The sequence below is a fragment of the Sminthopsis crassicaudata genome, chromosome 2 (assembly GCF_048593235.1).
Source record: "Sminthopsis crassicaudata isolate SCR6 chromosome 2, ASM4859323v1, whole genome shotgun sequence".
Lineage (NCBI taxonomy): Eukaryota > Metazoa > Chordata > Mammalia > Dasyuromorphia > Dasyuridae > Sminthopsis > Sminthopsis crassicaudata.
Genome location: NC_133618.1, coordinates 543,880,111 through 543,894,570, shown reverse-complemented (window position 1 = coordinate 543,894,570; position 14,460 = coordinate 543,880,111). Strand labels below are relative to the sequence as shown.

The window sequence follows — 14,460 nt, the reverse complement described above, 5'->3', positions numbered from 1 at the left end:
AAATGGAATGCTACTGTTCTGTAATAAATGATGAAAAGGATGGTTTCAGAGAAACCTGACAAAAATTCAGATGAATTGATACAGTGAAGTAAATAGAAGCATGACAATAATTTGAACAATAACAACTTTGTAAATGTAATAACTTTAGCGTTCTTAAGTCTTTTAATCAGTGCAATGACCACTTGATGAAGCATGCTACCCTTACCCTCATCCATCCAAATGAATGATGGATTGAGAGTACAGATTGAGATAGATTTGATAAAAAGACACAGGGACACACACACACACACACACACACACACACACACGTACATATACCAAACAGAATACATTTCTTCATTGTTAGGGTTCAGATTTATTTTACTTGATTATGTTTACTTATGAGAATGTTGTTTTTCTTTTGTCTTTGAGGGTGGGAGTATATAGGAAAGAGAGAAGATAGACTTTTATATATTGTAAAAAATAAATAAATAAATAAATAATTTAAAAGCCATGGATAGTGACGGGACATGTGAACTCATAAATATTCAGAGCTCTGCAATATGTGAATTTTCTCTCAATATAGGTCCAACTTAGAATCCTAAGAGAGTTGCTTAGGACACTTTAGACTTCAAAAGACTCACTTAAGATTAGTGTGATGGTTTGTTTCAGAGGTGGAATATAAACTCAAGTGTTTTGAGTGCCAGGGCAGGAAACATCCATTTATTTATCTATATATCTGTTTGTTTGTTTGTTTAGTTAGTTAGTTAGTTAGATATCTATACATCTATCCATTCATTCATTCACTTATGGATTTATTTATTTATGAACTATATAAGAGGCACTGTGCTAATAGGTATATTACAAATATCTCATTTGATTTTTCCAAAATCTTGGGAAGAAGGTGCTATTAGTAGAGGCAGAGATTAAGTGACTTGCCTAGGGCCACACAGCTAGTAAGAATTTGAGACCAGATTTGAACTGAAGTGTTCTTGGCTTCAGACCTATGCTCTGTGAACTGTGATGTAACTAGTTGCCTCCTGAGCACAACTACAGTATCGTGCTACCTCTTTTAGGTTAAAAGATGGTCTGAAAATCCTAATGTGTATTTTTTTTTCCAGCAATTCTGAGGGGGAGCGTTCAAATTACCAAGGAAAATGGTGGCCTTGTCATTAAAGATATGTGTCCGCCACTGCAATGTAGTGAAGACTATGCAGTTTGAACCATCTACAGCAGTGTATGATGCATGCCGCGTCATTCGGGAACGGGTTCCCGAGGCACAAACTGGACAAGGTAAGTCATGAGTTAATGTCTACATTTTCCTGGAGCATTACTGCACATTTTATTTCTAGAGAATATTATAAGTCACCTTTAGATAGCTCTGCAAGGTTTACAAAGTCCTTTTTTTTTTTTTCCCAGACTATTTTTGTGATGCGATATCACAAGGATGAGTCCCAGTTTTGATAAAATTGCCTATGGTCACATTGCTAGTGGGTGGCTATTAGGCTTGAAATTCAAACCCAGCATTGTAGCCTAGGTGTGATTGAAAACTCATTCTCTGTATCCTAACCCAACCCTCTCAACACCCTTCCCTACACATCTGCAAAAACGAAAAGAAAGCTTTAAAATTCTATACAGATGTAGCCCAATTGTTATTATAACCATTAATTTATTTTTCTTGATGTTTAAAACCTTGGCATTGTATTTAACAGTTGTTACATGACAGCTTTTCACTTCTCATCAGATATATTTTTTATATAAGCATGACAACTCAGCAGTTATCATTTTTATCAAAATTTACAAACTATAGAAATCACTACTTCAAATTTCTTCCTAAAGACATGCCAGTTATCAAAAGACAGAACTGTACAATGCTATTTTTTTCTTGGCTTAAAGAATTTTATTTAAGACCATACTTTTTTGAGTACTAAGATTTTTCAAATTCACTTCTTGGAAATTAGGTATGTCATTGATTTTGACATGGTCATCAGGTTAGTACATTTATTATTTACAGTAAGTTATTAGTTACCATTATCAATATTTAGAGTATTATACATGTGTATAATATATATAATGCTCTAAATTATGAGCTTGAATCCCCAAAATAATGTTTGATCCTTTCCTGTCCCTCACCCTTTCCCACGTATAATCAGTTGCTAGAGCCATATGATTTCAGTTTTTAAATACTGCAAGAGATCTGTGACCTCATTGTTGTACTCCCTCCAATGGTGAAGATAATAAATAATTACTTTATATTCAGTCTAGTTCTTTTCTAAATGCTCCTGTCAGTCTTACAAAGACAAAATACTTAATGAATTTGAAATCTTTCACTGTCTTTTTCTTTTTTGAAGGAGAAGGTAGAGGAAGCAGAGATAATCCAGGCTAAGTGACTTATGATTAAATTTGAACACAGATCCTGATTCCAGGGCCAGTGCTCTATCCACTATGCTACCTATTTACTTCTTTTTCCCTGTTTCTTCATATATGTACCACTGAAGCACTAAAGCTGTCCACCTGCAATTCCTCTCTTCTGCCTCTCTCCCTTTACTTCTTCTGACCTACTTTTCTGATGATACATTTCCTGGATGATATATTTTATGCAAATTACTGTAGTCTACATAATAGAGATTTCCAGTTTCATAGGTAATCTGTTTTCTTCAGTTCAACATTGTATATGTAAATGCTTGTTTTGCTGTGTGTTTGTTAAGTCCAAGATAATTCAACTTGCATGTAATGCATTATACCTCATATACCCACCATTCATCTCTCCATTGCCCTTTTCTTTTTCTTTTTTAAAATTTTTTCTTAGCTTTCTGTATTTTGTGATTTAAGGCCATATGGCATCAGTGGTAGAATATTAGTGTTTTGCAGAAAGATTTTTGTATAAAGGGAACAGCTTGTGATCATTAAAATCACTACTCAAATTTCCTAATTGCAGTCTCACCCTCTTCTTCCTGTTCAATTCTGGGCTCATTTCATTGCTTATTTGCAGTATTTCACCATGATAGTTGTCCTAATAAATTAACTCATTGAATTTCCCATTCAGCTTTTTTTGTGTCATAATCTGGCTAGTAGCCATTCTTTATTTGATTTACACTTTTGAATCATGATGAATTTTACTGCAGAATTTATGTAATAGTTTGGGAGTTGAGAGAAGCAGAAAGTACAGTATAGCAAATAAGAGCTTTTAGAATTCCTTATTGCCTACAGGCAGTACTTTCTGTTGGACCCTATGCAAGACACCATCTTTCAGTACAGTAAATATCTTTGCTGAGCCTATCACTCCATTTTGTGTTTTTGATTGTCAAAATATCTTTGCATAAATTTGCATCTGTGGCTTTAGCTATTGAAGAATATTGCATGGTATCGTAATTAACAAATAAACAGCAAGAATCTTAGAATCTGAGTCCCTTTCAGTGTAGTGTTTGCCTGGAAATTTGTTGTAAAAAAATTTTTTTTGAGAAGCTAGCCTGTTCTTTTTTCCTACTTCCAGCAACTATGCCTTTCATGCCTGTTTATAATTTTTTATTTATTTTTTTATACATAGTAAAAAGCAGGCAACATGAATTGTATTGTTTCTTGATCCTCTTTTGAGGTGGGGGAAACTATTAATAATTTTTTTCCTAATCGCTTATTATTTTACCTTCTTTGAGAAACCGAAAAAAAAAAAAAAACCATCCTTTTTTTCTTTTAAAATTGTCTCATCTACAGCAAGAATCTCTTCCTCTTGTTTTTGATCTGATCCAGTTATCGTTGCTAAATGCTTCTTGGAGCACATCAAAAACTGAAAAATTAAAGTCTAGGTGGAATCTATGAGAATAGTTCCTTATAGAAACTCTGCTTCATATAACTTTTTGTTTATTGTTACACATTCATCTATTAATGCTTATGATCATTCATAATCTTCACAGCAAACTTTTTCAAGATTAATTTGCCATTCTTCTATCAAAAAACATGATTTTGTGAACACATGATCTTCTAGCATATCTTTTTAAAGCATTTTATTAATGAGTTTATTGCCCACTGATTTACATATTTTCCCACTTATTAGGGAGATAAAATGTTGGCTTATTGTGATGCTTTCTGAGCTTTTTTCTCTCCTTGTTTTGATTGCCTTATATCAGATAACTTCTGTAGGGAATGATAATATTCCATATCCATATCTTTTCCTCTCTTCATTTCCCTTTTTTCACTGATATTGGGTCCAGTTGGAGTTTTTGATAGTGTTTGCATGTTTATCCTTTTGAATGAATAATATGATAAAATCTGACTGCATATAGAATGCATTCTGTAAAATGATTCCCATATTGTTAAAAACTTATTTTCTGTCAATATTCATCTGGTTAAAATTTTTTTGTAATGTTTGGTACTTAAATTTATTATCTTCTCTTCTGGAATAATCAATTTATTATCTGCAGATATGAGATTCAATATTCTAAAAGCCTTTAATCTCTTTTTATTTTGAATCATATTTTCCCATATATTTTCTACCCTCCACTTATACTTACCTTTATATTTAACACATATATATGTACGTGTTTTGTGTGTATGTACACACAGACACATACACACACATATACACACATACATATACCACACATACACATATATACATGAGATAGGGACAGACAGATAAGATGCTAGGTTTTGGAGGCACTTAGAAAATTAGTGAAGACTATAATTTTTCATCTTCTCTGGCAAGTTTTAGCACACAGATTACTAAGGATGGACCATAATCTCCTTGACGATAGAAGCATTCTTTGTCTTTGCATCCTCCATCAATGCCATGGACGTTCTTTGATGCAATCTCAATGATATGAGCATTACCTCCTGTAGTGCACAGCTGGATTGAAAGCCTTCCTTTAGAGCTTCTAATTGAGCATTACTTATTTATGTTTATTTTCTATGTATTTTGTGTATGTTTATTATTTGTATCCATTTTTCCCAGTAACACACAAGCTCTTTCTGGACTACTTCACATTTGTCTTTGTACCCCCCAGCATCTAGCAAAGTGCCTAATATATAGAAGGTCCTTTAGTAAATACTTGTTGATTAATTTTTAGATTGGCTATTCATAATTTCTCTCTTGTTCCATATTTGACCCATCTTTCCTGTTCATCTATATCTATAATGTTTCTTACTTCTTCTTGATCATTAGTTATTATCTTTTATAATCTGTTTAAATATACTATATGTTTATTACACACAATTTTGAATATTCTGAGATCGTGATGTTCCATGGTCCATAACATACTATGTTTCATGGTAATGCTGAAATAATTAGAATAAATTGGTCTGCATATTATGTGGATAATACTTAAAAAATTGAATTGAGCATACTAAAATTCCAGGAAGAAGCTACTCATGAATTCTAACACTTTTTTAAAGATTTCCTTGAACATATATAATTTTGCAACAACAAAAAAATGACAACAATAATATTAATATTTAAAATATATTTATTGTTTTAATAGTTGATAATTATATAGTAGATTAATATTTGCAAAGTATTTTGGAAATACTATCTCACTGGATCCTCAAAGCAACTCTGAGTGACAGGTGCTATAATTTATCCCATTTTACAGATGAGGAAACAGAGACAAACACTGGTTAAATGGTTTTCCAGGATCACAGCAAGCCAAGTGACTTAAGACCATATTTGAACTCAAGGCCTTCTAATTTCAGGTCTAGAATTCTATCCACTTTGCCACCATATAGTTATTGTTTTGTCATTTTAGACATATCCTATTCTTCATAATCCTAATTGAGTTTTTTCGGGCAAAGATTCTGGAGTGACTTGCCATTTCCTTCGTGAGTGAATTTTACAGATAAGGAAACTGAGGCAAAAAGAGTGAAGTTACTTGTCGAGGCTCACACAGCTAGTAAGTGTTTAAGGTCTGACTCTAGGCTTTTTTCTGTTTTGCCATCTAACGTGAAATAACTCCCTAAACCAAACAACAAAATCCTCTAGCATAGGTGCTAATCTATAAATGTTAGTGAAACTTGTTCTGAAGAATTATTGCTTACTAGGACATTGTACATACTATACAACTCAAATTTTGATTTTCACACATACACAAAAAAAACTTCATTGCTTTTTACTTCAAGAAAATCATTCTTATTTCTTTGGCAATCATTAAGAATAAAGATAATTTTTATCAGTTTAGCCCTTCTTGAGGTTACATGATATTTAAATGTTATTTAAAAAATAAGTAGTGGCGTGTCAGTTTTTCATTACTAATTGAAACTAGTGAGCCCATGGATCTTAATGTAAATTAGAAGTCCCATTTGTTTCTGTTTTTCTTTTTTCCCTCTTCTTGTATTCTCATTGTGTTTATATGCCTCACAAGTTGTAAATGAAAAGCTCCAAGTTGGCAGGAAATTAGTCTTTGAGGTGTGGAAAATGTGTTTTATAACATTGAAGACTATATATCAAATAACTAAGGTTGAAAGATTTCAGATCCAGGGACTAGCTCTACATGAAGGGAAATTTCTCTAGAAACATTTTCTTTAAAAACCAAACTAAACCAAACCATATTTATACAAAGTAGCTAGTAAGCTTTAATAAATGCAGTCTGGAAATAAACATTTTTAGCACTCTAACTCCCCCTCCATCCCTCTCTTTTCTGTCTCACTGTGTCTCCTCCCCCTCTCTTTTCCCCCCTTTCCCCCCCTTCTCTCCATTTCTTCCTTTCTCCTTCCCTTCCCTCCCAATCTTCCCCTCTAGAAGTCCTGATACCTTCTGTTCTTGAATACTCACTTCTTCCTTCTTATGTCTTCTTTTTTTTCTTTTTCTGTGATTAAATTAAGGTCTAACTTGGGTGGGAGCATTAAACATTCAAGGAACTAGCATTTGCCAATTCCAGAGGCATTAAAGTTTCTCACCCTCACTTGGATCTCCTATACTTATTTCTAAAGAGATACCTTGTAGCCTCTCTGGAACCATAATCAATTTCTTCCTCTATACTTTTTGGGTAAATTTATACTCTTTTGGAAAATATCTGGCTTAGTGAGAAATGGATTTTGTAGCTGGTTTTAAGTCATGATTCCTTTTGTGGACATTAATGTAAATATTACAGTGTTAAACACTTCAGTCATCTTCAACTTAAGATGGGTTTTTGCTTGGGTTATATTGGAGTATTATTTATACTTGTTGGATGAATCTTGCTTCAAACAATGTGTACTTCCTTGGCATTAACAAATAAATATACTTTCATAGCATTTTTCCTGGCCTCCTAATCTTTCTTTCTTGAATGGTTACTCTTACCCTTATGGAATTAGACATTCAGTTCATTAGGTAATCTGTTATTTATTGCCTACTATATACAAAATAGAATATTGAACTCCAGTGGACATTTGAAGTTTAGATAAGACCTCATTATTACTTTGGTAGGGTTTGAAATCTCTTGGTTGATAAGATAATACTTAGCTGTGGTATATAATATTGCATTAGAGAGATTCAGAACATCAAAGGTTCTTATTGATCAGCAGGATTTACAATATCTTCAAGAATTTGGGGAGAGGATATTGGTATTTGAATTGAGTTTTAAAGGATGATTAAGGAGGATAAAGGAATACTTCCTTGCAATAGGGGAATGGAATCAAAAGGGAGGGGTATGATCTGAGAATATACCATGTATTCTGAGATTAGGGAGTGGATGTGTGGATCTTGTGAAGGGATGTAATCCGAGACAAAATTGGAAAGATTTGGTGACTTTAGAGTGTTAAGGGCTTTGAATACCAAGCAAAATATCTTAAATTTTGTTCAACAGTAAAAAATAGCTGAAGATAGTTAGACAAGGGGTGATATGGCCAAATTATTCAAAAAAAAGAATAGCCTTGAAGTAGTTTGCAGGGCTGATTGGAGAGGCAAAGAATTGAGGCAAAAAGACCTTTCAAGAGGTTCCTCAGTATTCTGGGGCCGTGGACCAGTCCTGATAGGGATGAAGGCCAACTTTAGCTGGTGAGCCCGGATTGTTTTGTCTCTAAGGTTCCCTCAATGTTAAACATAACTTTTCAGCCTAGTAACTTAATGAAATATAATCTTATTTGGGTTTATTACTGCAACAGCTCAGCTCTTATACCTCCTGATCTGCTTTAGCATTGAATATAGCTTGTGTTATCATCCAAAGGCCTTGCCCACCACTGCCAAACAAATAATTCTCCCCTATTAAGAAAGATGCCAGTACATTTGCCAGGTCAACAGACTTAATGCACAGAAGCCAGGACATGCATTATTGGGTCTCCCAAGGTCTCAGCTTTGCTGTATTTCTGATTTTCCTATATTTAATTCCTAGCTTCCGACTATGGCTTATTCCTATCGGATGAGGATCCCAGGAAAGGCATTTGGCTGGAAGCTGGCAGAACGCTGGATTACTATATGCTGCGGAATGGGGTAAGTTTCTCCCTGTTCTTGTTTTCCTGTGGGTCTTTTGAGGGACTTCTAATGAGAGCAAATATTACTATACTTGAAGGCAAAGAAGAAAAAACATCATTTGCTTTGGTCTATGAGCAATAAACATATTCTCAAACACTCCTAATTTTCTTTAAAGGAGGAAGCTCTGAGGATAATAAGAAATGTCAACAGTCCAAATTCTCAAAAGTCCACAGGGGCATAGGAGTAGCCCTGGGTGTGTATCTATGTGTATGCGTGTTTTAAGTATTTTCCACAATCCAGTAGTACAATCCTGTTTCTTACTTAGTTCTACAGCCAGGAGTTTTGATGAGGCATCTCCTGGTGGAAATTATGGGTATATTCCTGTAATTATTAATGGGGCATAGTGCAGAGTGAGGGTTGGAGAATAGAAGGAAGATGAAAAGTGAATTTGATCATTAAATTTCTCTGATCATTTTGGGAGGTTTGGGATTTGAGTACCTTTTGCATCTGAATACACAAACATCTGTAAAGCAATAAAACAATTTGATAATCATTTTAATGCAAAAAGAAAGGTTAGGGAAGGGAAGGAGACAGTGAAAAGGGGTTAAACATTCTTTTCAGTTAAATCCATCCTAAGATAATAGCTCTCTGATGCGTGAAGGCCAGCAACTGGAGTGGACAAATTAGATTGGTTAATATTCAGTGAAAACTCCATTGTAAGCATTGTATGAATGTTGTCCAGGCAAGATCCTTTATCCTCCACTGTTGCATTTTGGGGAGTCATAACCAAAATAAAGTCACTTATACATATTCAAATATGGCTCCTAGCCTAATGTCTTTTATTTGATCTTCATATTGAATGTGAGGACAGAAGGATTCTATCAAAGTCTTTTTGTACACTTCTCAGATTATAATTTCTTTCCTCTGAAGAGTCTCCCTAAAAAAATCAGAATGAGCTAATCCTAGTTGGATAGAACATGAGTCATAAATCACACAAAATTTTGAGTAATCATAAGCTACAATTATTTAGATACAATTTTAGTATTAAATTGGTATTTGTTTTTTCTTTAATTACTATGCATTAATAAATTGATTTTAAATTGGAAATTGTAGTCCATTAAATGTTTGTGTAATGCAAAGCTTTTACTGAAAAAAAATTGCCTATGATAGTAACTAATATTATTAGCTTCATCCATGAATCTACTTCTTTGACTTTTAATTTGGATTCTGTGAATTTTTTAAAATAGAGTTTGATAATTCTATTTCATTGGAGCTGATTTCCTTTGTCATCACATATATTTTATCTTATACATTTAGAAAATTTCTGAGAAGGCTTCACTGGACTACTAAAAGGGAGTTTATGATATACAAGAAAGATTAATAAGAGCCTTTGCTCTATTCAAAAGCTACATTTCTATCTAGGGAGTATGGGTGTAAAATGTTTCTATGGTTTGTGTTCTAGGATATTTTGGAATATAAAAAGAAACAAAGACCTCAAAAAATACGGATGCTGGATGGATCGGTGAAAACAGTGATGGTGGATGATTCCAAAACTGTTGGGGAATTACTGGTCACGATTTGTAGCAGGATAGGTGAGATTTCAATGTCTGACTCTCACTTTCTGGGATGTCTCTTTTTTCCTCTGTGCTTATACCCTGCCCAGTGCTTCATATTGCAGCCCTACCCCAAGTACATGCTTCCTGAAGCTATGCAAATTGTTATTTCCTTTCAAAAATTGAAATATCCTGTGAATTTCATATGCCCAATAGTAATTTATCTTAAGAGATTCAAGAGAGTAAATCTGCCTTTTAACGAATGGAAGAAAGAATTTGAAAATCTTAAAAGTATTAATAATAAACTAGAGTGGTAGGTAAGTGGCACAGTGGATAGAGCACCAGCCTAGAGTCTGAAGGACCTGAGGTCAAATCTAGCCTGAGACATTTACTACTTTGTGACTCTGGACAAGTCATTTAGGGCACCTCCCCCCAAAAAGAACCCTCTCCCCTCCCTCCAAAATATAGTAAAGTAGAAAGAACTTTAGACTCAACTTGGAGGATGGAAAGATCAGAGTACAAAGCCTGCCTTTGATCTTATTATTGGCTACATTGACCATGACTAAGTCATTTACCTTTATCTCCTCACCTGTAAGCTGAATATAGTATATCTGTACGGTTTACTTCTCCAGGTTTTGTTAAAGGATGTTATATAATAATATATGTAAAGATATGATTTGTAAGCCTTAAAGGGATGGGATAAGACTGTGATTTCATTGATTTCCAGAACTCCCTTATCAGAAAATTTCCTTTACTAAAAATAGCCAATGGATGCTTCTGTATCAACTGCATTGTTTTTGTCACACTTTCAATAGTTGCCAAAGGTGGCATTTGAACCCACATCTTTCTGATTGTAATGCTAACTTTTTTATCCACTATTTCTCCCATGATATCTTTTTCCCCAATATTCTTTTATTTTCCAAATATATGTAAAGCTAGTTTTCAACATTCATTTTTGTAAAAATTTGAGTTTTAAATATTTTATTCTCTCTCCATTCCCTCTCTTCTCCCTGTCCCAGATAGCAAGCAATCTGATATAAGTTAAATATATGCAATCCTTTTAAACATATTTCCACATTTGTGTAAGAAAAACCTGACTAAAAGGGAAAACAAAAACCTCCAGAAAGAAAAAAAAACAAACATATAAAAAGGTGATGCTTCAATCCACATTCATTCTCCATAGTTCTCTCTCTGGATATGATTGTCATTTTTCTATTTCAAGTCTAGTCTTCCATGATACCTTGCACCATTGTCTACATACCTACCGGTATGAAAGAAGTGTTATAATACATTGGGAAGAGCAGGGAATTGAATTCTACTTCTGTTGATAAGTATATATTTAACCTCTGTCAAGTCATTTCTTCTCATGGAGGGAAGAGGCATCTAATTTATTCACTGTTATAAAGTGATTGGAATAAATTAATTTTCTTCTAGCTCTAAAATTCTGTGACCCTAAGATTATTTATTCTAATTGCCAACCTAGTACAAGAATCCTTTTTATATTCCTAGTAATGGCATTGTAGCCTTTTTTCTTGCCTTTTTTTTCCTTTTCTTTTCTATTTTGTTTCATTTTTCCCCTTTCTTCTTTTTCCTTTTTTTCTTTTGTTTAACTTTCCTTCTTCCCTTTTAAGTTTTATTGATGTTTTGTTTTTTAACGAACATTTACAAATCACTTTGTCTCAGGCCTCCTATAACAAAATAAAACCATTAAGTAAAACTAATAATTTAACCTCCTCTTAAAGTACATGTAGTGTTTCACATCTGTGACATCCCTATCTCTAGTTTAAGAAAGTATATTCCCTCCCTCCATTCTCCACTCCATTAAAAAAAAAAAGGGTATATTCTTGTAACAAATATACATTGTCTAGCAAAACAAATTCTATAAATGTGTGTGTATACACAAGTATACAGCCATATGGGTCTCTTCCTTCTTCCATTTAACAACTTACTTCCATTTAACAACCCTTCAAAGATTTAGATTTTTTTTTCTGCCCCATGCCAGAGTTTCAACATGAGGATCCAGAACTTATTTGTGATTTTTAAAAAATATTTTGATAATTGTATTTTGCTATAATTGGTTTCTTGTATAAAACTAAATATGTTTCATATTATGTGTAAAAAAAAATTCTGAGAAGTGATCCTTACCACACAGAAATATTCCTGTGTTTATTATACAGTATCTAAATATTCCTATTTTTGTTATACAGTGTCTCCATTCCTAAGCCATGGAATTTTAGAATGAGAAATGGTCATAAATTTAACTCTAGTCCAGTTTTCTTATTTTCCAAATGAGGAAATTGAGGTCATTAGGTTGTAATGAGGTTGTAAAAAGCTCAAAGTAATGTAACTAGTAAAGTATGAGACTAGAACTCAGAGTTTTTGACTCCATACCATTCCTTTTAATAAGAAGTCCTTGTTCAGAAATGCAAATAATTTAAGACCATGGCAAAGCACAAAGTAGCAATGATTCCCTTTGATGTGTACTAGAAGCATTCAGTTATATCCTCAATGACATATGGCAATCCTTATTTTCTTTCTTTCTTAATATGGAGTTTTTTTATTCCTTCATCTTTACAAAATCCAAATGTAGATGTTTAGATGAACAAAAGTGTTAGTAAGATTGCTGTTGAAAGGGACCTCAGTGTCCAGATGAGGAGACTAAGAATAACTGAGTTTCCCAGGATTAAGTAAGAGAGCTAGAATTTGCCTTATGTTTTCTCACTCAAAATCAATCATTCATTGTATTTATGAGCTCCATTAATAATTATGGTAATTGTAATCATGCAAATTAGTTATTAAAACAGCATGTAAATTAATTGTTAATTATGTAAATATGGGAATCAAGTTTCTTGAGCTGGACAGAGAACACTTTGGTGTTTGAGATTTTGATAGAACCACATACATGCTAGAGCAGGATATTGGGGAGGTGGGATAAGAAATATCTCTAAAATGAAGTTTTGAGGGGAAATTTTGGAGCAAAATAGGAGGGCAAAGTTCATATCATGCATTATTATCATTGACCATATACATTCTGTTTAGATTGTGATGGAGGAATTAATTTAGGACATATAGTCCAGGATGTGGGGGTGGGAGGAATGGTAGGTACAGAGTTTTAATATGGGGGACATAATGTGAGGAAAGGCCACCAAATGTGAAGCAGCTGTAGGATGTGTAAATTTTATAAGTTGTGTAACATATGCTCTATGAAGAGTAGACCATAAGAGTGTGTCATTTAGAGTGTAGGAATACTGGAGAAGTCATGTTTTAGAAACCTGGGTGATAGCTGGAGTTTATAGACAAAAGATATGAGGAGAGATGTTGCTATGTATGTGTTATAGGGAATTGGTGTGAAAAGGAATGATAGCAGGATACAGACAGGTCTGAGTCAAAGTATAACAAGATTTAGTAGAAAGATCACAGTAATTTTTGTGGGATAGGATATTTATATGTGTGTGTGCATGTTGTTAAAATAGGAATTGGACTAAAGAATAGACTGGATGGTTAAGATTTTCTCAAGATTTTCATTGTGGGTTAGCTTCAATTTCTAAGTAACTCTTTCATCAGCCTTTATTAACCTTGGCAGTTCACCTAGAACTCTGTATCTATATTGTTCCATAAAACACAATTTCAAAAATGCTATTCTAATTCACATTTGGTTTTGGGTTTTTTAGGTATAACCAATTATGAAGAATATTCGTTAATCCAAGAAATAATTGAAGAGAAAAAAGAGGAAGGAACAGGTACACTCAAAAAGGACAGAACATTACTACGAGATGAAAGGAAAATGGAGAAGCTAAAGGCCAAACTTCACACTGATGATGATTGTAAGTCTCAAAAAGAAAACAAGAAGCTTGGGAAGGATGAATAATTGTCTTATCACAGTGTAGCAAAGTATGGTGTTATGTTTCTGTCTTTCATGTAATTCAAGACTCCTTTCCCCAGGGTATATTCTTTTATCTCTCTGCTTGTTCTTGGATGCCTTACCTTTGTCCCCCTTAGGTTATAGGCTAAAGAGTAACTTGAGTACCTGTTCGGCCTCATCTCTTGTGGCTTTGCAGACCCATTGCTACATCCAGACTTATCTTCTTACTGATGTTAGTGCCAAAATGAATAAACCCTGAATTTGGAGTCATCCTGACTTTCATTCAACTTCTGCCTCAAACTTTTACTAATGGGACCAATCACTCCACATTTCTAGATCTTAGTTATCTCAGCTATAAAATAGGGAAAATAATAGCACCTCTTTTTATTTTGTGAGAATCAAGTGAATAAATATAAAGTGCTTTGTCAGTGCAATATGTAAATGCTGTCATTATTATCACCACCACCCTTACCATCCTCATTCCTGATTTATGCTTGTGCTATTTTCCTATCTGAAATGGCATTCCTCAGTTTTAATAATGATAAACAATACAGAGTAAGGGATAATGAGTGTACTGGACTTGGATTTAGAGCATTATATGCAATGTTCAATTCCTATGGATGTTGCTCGTCTTCATTTAAGTCAACTAATACAACTTCTGCAAAGAAAGAAGGGGATGTTTTATCATA

The 14,460-nt window shown here is 33.7% G+C and overlaps 1 protein-coding gene across 1 annotated transcript in view; it reads left to right on the top strand.

The window, feature by feature from the left end:
* The window catches only part of TLN2 (talin 2), a 528,019-nt gene that overhangs the window by 304,654 nt on the left and 208,905 nt on the right, over positions 1 to 14,460 (top strand). Inside the window, 4 exon segments of the mRNA XM_074294922.1 lie at positions 1,101 to 1,272; positions 8,277 to 8,374; positions 9,819 to 9,948; positions 13,581 to 13,733. Of these exon segments, the coding sequence (XP_074151023.1) occupies positions 1,137 to 1,272; positions 8,277 to 8,374; positions 9,819 to 9,948; positions 13,581 to 13,733 (517 nt within the window). The 5' untranslated portion in view covers positions 1,101 to 1,136.